At 37.2% G+C, this 6,000-nt stretch overlaps 1 protein-coding gene across 2 annotated transcripts in view; it reads right to left on the reverse strand.

Annotated features, from left to right (window-relative positions):
* LOC113038986 (AP-3 complex subunit beta-1-like) overlaps positions 1-5,786 on the reverse strand; it is a 56,552-nt gene extending 50,766 nt beyond the window's left edge. For both annotated transcript variants that reach the window (XM_026196823.1, XM_026196824.1), the window contains exons 1-2: positions 5,498-5,786; positions 20-95 (exon numbers count right to left, since the gene is read on the reverse strand). In XM_026196823.1, coding sequence (XP_026052608.1) covers positions 20-95; positions 5,498-5,631 — 210 coding nt within the window. In that variant the 5' untranslated portion in view covers positions 5,632-5,786. The remainder of the gene's footprint in view (positions 1-19; positions 96-5,497) is intronic.
* Between the last annotated feature and the right edge of the window lie 214 nt (positions 5,787-6,000).

Below are 6,000 nucleotides of genomic sequence, written 5' to 3' on the forward strand. Positions count from 1 at the left end.
GTCTGTTAGGATGACTTACCCCCACAATCCTCTTCATTGCCTCCAGTTTCTGAGAATCTTTGTTGCTTTCCAGCATCTCCTTCAGATCCTCATTCCTGCAGAGAAAACAATGATTCAGCATTTCAGTAATTCATATTTAAACACAGTGAAAGAAGGATTTGGTTCATTCAGATATGTACTCTTATAAAAATGCACCAGTGAAAGTTATAAAGTGTAAGCAGGGCTGTCATATTGGTGCCAGTGCTTTACCATTATTCCACAGCTTCTGTTCTTTTATTGTAAATTAAATAAAAATAAATAGTATCTGTATTATCAAGAAATAGCAGAACCACAAAAGAATATATATAAAAAATAATCTTATATACACATTTTTATGTTATTTTATTTATTTTTTACCTGAATAACATGTTATCAATTAACAGACAACAAAGACCGCGAACATACAAATGTTTTATTATATTAAATCTCTGGATAATTCAAGTAAATACTTTAGGTTGGGTTGGTTGACAAAAACTATAATAATTCCAGGCCTTCATTACCAAAAACCCAGTAAAAACCATCTCAATCCCAGCTAATGGAAACTGCTGGTCATTCCTCCATCCACACAGTGCTGTCATTTACATACGCACCACATGAGAGCCACATTCTTCAGACAATGTGACGACAGTCTGCCATTATTCAACCAAAGGAACTGAAACATAAAACCGGACTATAAGGATGCTCATACCATCATGTGAGTGTTTGAATAATTCAACCAATGAATAAGAAGACAAACTGATAGACAGAAATATTTAGAATGAGACAACAAAACAACTAATGAAGGAAATAACAAAACACACAAACCCAAGATCCCGGTCTGATTTTAACATCTTTTTCAACCACCAAAGTGGTTGAAAAAGCAGGCTTTCTTGGCTTTACTTGAGCATTTCTCCTACCCTTTGCTTGGTTTCTCCTCGTCACTGCTTTTGTGCTTGTTGGTCAGAGCCTGTTCCTCCGAGCCGAAGTCTGATTTCAGTGTGAGCTGAAGGTTCTCAGCCGAGACCAGAGCGTTTCGCATCACTCCGACGGCATCCAAGCGCAAGCTGCCCAATCCTCCGTTCATCTTGTACATGAACAGAATTACTAAAAATCACAAACCACAGCAGTGGAAACAATCGAGAAGATCCATACAAAGCCCTGGAAGAGCCATCCACTGCAAAAAGCTCCTCAAGCCTTGCTTATCTTCATAAATCCATTTAGAAAACATCCAAATGCGATTATGAGATCGTCCATTTCTCCAAACCAGCCCAGAAGACCAGATCTAAGAAGCTGAAGCTAAAGCTAAGAGAAAGTTTGACGGCCAATGTCTACTGGTTTCTATGAAGAAGTCCAGAGAGGGACAAGACGGCGCTATCCTCCAGCCTGACTCAATCATCTGGTTAATGACCACGTGCAGCAGTCGCACAACCATCCAGTGTGACCATCACACACCAATTAGATCCATGAGCGCGAGGGTACAATGTTTCACTCATGAATTCTCCTACTTTCCTTCAAAGATCTCCTGAGATCTGGTCAGTTGTCCGAAGAAGCTTTTTACTTTTGGTTCTCCATTAGAGGACAATGAAGCCTCAGGAACAGACTGGTTTGAGAGAAAATCAACCTCAGAAGTTTGCAAAGCTGCATCCATTTAAGCACCAGTTGTGACTTGTATCCAATAAAGGAAGTGGGTGAAATGGAAAGAAAGTCCATTTAGGTCAAAACGGCACCATCTAAAGTGCTAAAGCGACTCATATGCAATCCGGTCGTGGTTGTGGTCGCCTCCCTTTAGAGGAAGCGTACAGCCTCTTATCTTCAGACCGAGGTTTTCATCACCTCTTCGCTTGTGTTCGTCGTTCACGGCAGTTCTGCTCATCCCGATAACGTGAAACTTTAAATATAACAAGTCTGAAACAAGAATAGTGAGACGGAGGAAGGAGCAGGAAAAATATTTTGTGAACCTGTTTCTCAAGAACAACAAGGCTCATTGAAAACAGTGGAATTAATCAGTCAGACTGAACAAGAATCACTCAGCTGATCAAGATGCATAAAATGCAGTCCATACAACTCATGCAATATATTCAGTCTTTTCAAGGCGTTTGATAGCTTCCAAAGAGAAACAGACTGAAATAAAGCTGATAAACCTCCCTTCTAAGCTGTTGACTGCTGCAACAGAATCAATGAGTTTAACCTGCAAACCGGAGCAGAAAACACATAATTATTATATGATTTTATCAAACAAAACAGATTAACCTAGTTTATAATTTAGACTGAATTATTCGTTCATGAATTCAACAACAGGTTTTTGAATGAAAACAGTCCACACGACTGCTATATTTATACAAGTCTTCTGAAATCATATGACAGCTTTCAGAGAGAAACTGACTGAAATTTAAGTTATTATTTGTTCATAATCTTCCCCTTCACTTGGGAATCGATTCAAATGACTCATCGAGTTGAAACAGAACGGAAGCAGTGAACAAATCTTTATTTTTAGCCAGTTTTGACTTAACAGCTGACTGAAGAGTAAGATTGTTAGCGAATAATAGCTTACATTTTGATTTGTTAATCACACAATTCTATCATACAACTTGAAATACAGTGCAAGAGTTCATTAAGCATTTCAAGCCAAGATTACAATGTTTGTTTTTTATCTAATATGTCCAGTGGTTGCTTCCACAGATAAAGGAAAGGCATACAGGATTGGCACAATATATAAAGGGGAGAAAATTTCCATTAATCAACCAAAATTAACCATTTTCTGGTGAACTCCCCCTGCAGTGCTGTTCTCCTTGCGTCTATGCACTCATGAGTTCAGTCTCCTGCTTGCAGTCATGTGAGAGTGCCAATTCAGTTAGGCCTAAATAACATTAACCATTCGTCCGTTATAACCCTCAACACACCAATAACACACACACAAACCATCCCACCATCAGCTACAACTGAAAACCAGCATCTTGTAATCAGGAGGTGGATTTAAACAGTATCCTCTTAACAGCAGAAAGGAATCCATACGATCTAGTACCAGTGAATGAATAAATAATGACACGATTCTCTTACGTCCCATTAGATTAGAAACAATTACCAGGCTCATTAATGTAGGAAGCAGCAACAGACTTCCTGTCTAAGGATGGGACTTTGTCATTCAGTACTATAATTGTTGGAACAGATCCCTTAGAGCTAAATGGAGTTGAGATCCCATAGGACGTGGACATGAGGGTTTGACGTCGTCAACCACAAAGAGTCTGGAGAAGACAAACACAACACTAGATAAACACTAGAGACAATACAGTGTGTAGATCAGTCCAGTCCCGTGAGCTCCAGGCAGCACCTTATGAAACGCATTAGCGGGAACAATAGTGTCACGTAGAAGCCAGAGTGAGCCAGGTTTAGTTTCACTAATACTGATGTGATATCGGCATCAAAAGTTAAAATAGTGCTCTGATACTACGACATACTGACTCCTAGAGGAGGAGGAGGACATGAGATTACAAGACAACACAAGATTAAAAATGTTGAAACACCACCAGAGAATTATGGGATTGTTTTTTAGCAACACACACACACACAATATATATATATATATTAGGGCCGGGACTCGATTAAAAAAATTAATCTAATTAATTAGAGGCTTTGTAATTAATTAATCGAAATTAATCGCATTTTAATCGCATATAAATATTTGACCTGAGAACAATGAGAAGTTTTTTTTTTCACATGGATTTATAGTATACCATTGAATAATGACTAAATACATAAGCTTAAGCAACAAAATATTGTTTATTTTTGTTCAACCAAGTCTAGCAGACCAGTGCAATTTTTGCCATTAAGTGTAGCAATAGCATATTTAGAAACAATTTAGAAATAGTACATTTCAGAATTTCAGGAAGCTTATAGGTGCTGGAACCTTCTGTAAAGTGTTTTTTTAAGTAAAACACAAGACTGTCAATTACATTCAGAACATTGGAAACACTGACTATTAGAAAACATCTCTCTGTTGCTTCAGAGGCCATTACATACTAAGTCCAACTCTCAATAACCTTGGCCAAAACAATAAAGAGTTCAACATAAACTGCCAGTTGCACCAACAAAATAATACATAGTTCAACATAAAGTGTAAAGTCCACGCTAGCTGCTATATGTTTTGAGTTGAGGTGATACTTGAGGCTCGATGTGCTGCGGTGATATGCGAAGCGAACGCTAGTTGGTGCTTCAGTATAATCGGTCCCGCCGAGACTCATCCAGTGAGAAACGTTCCGCGGTGTTATTAAAAATGCGGGAATTTTTTTTCTGTAATTAATTAATCTTAGTTAACGCGTTATTTTTTTGTGTAATTAATTAATCTCAATTAACGCGTTAAAGTCCCGGCCCTAATATATATATATATATATATATATATATATATATATATATATATATATATATATATATATATATTAGGGCCGGGACTTTAACGCGTTAATTGAGATTAATTAATTATTATATATACACACACACACACACACACACAGATTTAATAAGTTTGGTTACAGTTTTTTTCTTCAATTTTTTTTTTTTCATTTAAAACTATTTGCTTATATACAGTACACATTTGTTTATGTATCTGTATATAAATATTATACATCAAATTAATTTAATAAATATTACTAGCCAATATATGTCCAGTCTTGCTAGAAATATTTCATATTTAATTAAAATAACAGGCCAATGTGTGTATCTATTTATCCATCTATACCCTTATTTATCCTCTGATACGTGCAGATGTGCTATATATTAATAATGTAATTTCATTAATTTATAAACATACTTTTGCTGTAATTGTAATTTAACTCAATAATAGACACTTTTGCTATGAAGTAGTTTATTACATTCTTAAACAAAACTCTCACACAAGGAATGTTCGCAAAATTAACAAAACTCTATAATGTCAGCCAGGTACATAATATCTTTGTGATGATTTTGACAGAAAAAAGACAGAAAAGCAAATGAAGAGCTGTCTGAAATGTTCTTCTAAAATCAGTATTTTTTTCTCATGCTTCTATGTTTGTGTTCAGTTTTTTCACTTTAATGGCAATGAAAATAAACTATTTCATGTCATTAAAGTGAAATTCCAAACGTACACATAGGAGCCTGATAAAAATGCTGTATTGTAAAGTGACAAAACTGTGAACTGACCCAAAACTCTCTCACACTGGCATTTAAGTAATAACTCTTTTAGGCTGCTTAACCTGCTCTCCATGCAGATATAACACAGGCAGCTGATCTCTCAAATGAAGCAGAATAGTTCCAACCTTACAATATGTTTAAGTAACGTTACCCAAATGAGCAGTTCACAAAAAGAAGGCGTGTCCACAGGACACCCAAACATACGCAAAAACATTCTTCCTCACATGCTCTGACTACAGTTCTCACACAGGAGCCACTGTGGAAGTGAACAGCACATTAATGCAGATCATGTGAGTGTGTGTTCCGGGGCTCTTACTTCTTGTAGTCGGCGCTGAAGAGTCCTCCGCTGACGCTCGCGGGGATGCTGCTGTTCTCGTGCGCAGCGTCCACCCCGGACTCCAGCGAGCCCTGCTCGTTATACGACACATTGTTGGTTGACATCCCGAACATTCACACCGATCACTACAGCACCGCGACCTTCTTTATGCTCCGATAAACGCAGATGAGATTTAACGATGCTGCGTTTCTAGTTTTCAAGGAATTAATCGAAAGATAAAACTTTTTTCACTCCCGAGGGGCAACTTTTCCTCTCTTCCTCTCTTCAGTCCGGAAGTGAGCTGGAGTTAAGTCACGTGACTGTCACATGACAGCAGCGTGACGAACACCGAACGTTCTAAACTGTTACCAGTGTTCTAAATTCTCTATAATAGATCAGTGAGTGTTACTAATATTTTATACATCGTTATATGTTATCGTTTCCACCTCCATATAAATATGTGACTGAATCATTTTAAATGGTCATATTAATGTAAGTAATTA

This window comes from Carassius auratus, chromosome 21 (assembly GCF_003368295.1).
Source record: "Carassius auratus strain Wakin chromosome 21, ASM336829v1, whole genome shotgun sequence".
NCBI classification, from domain to species: Eukaryota; Metazoa; Chordata; class Actinopteri; order Cypriniformes; family Cyprinidae; genus Carassius; species Carassius auratus.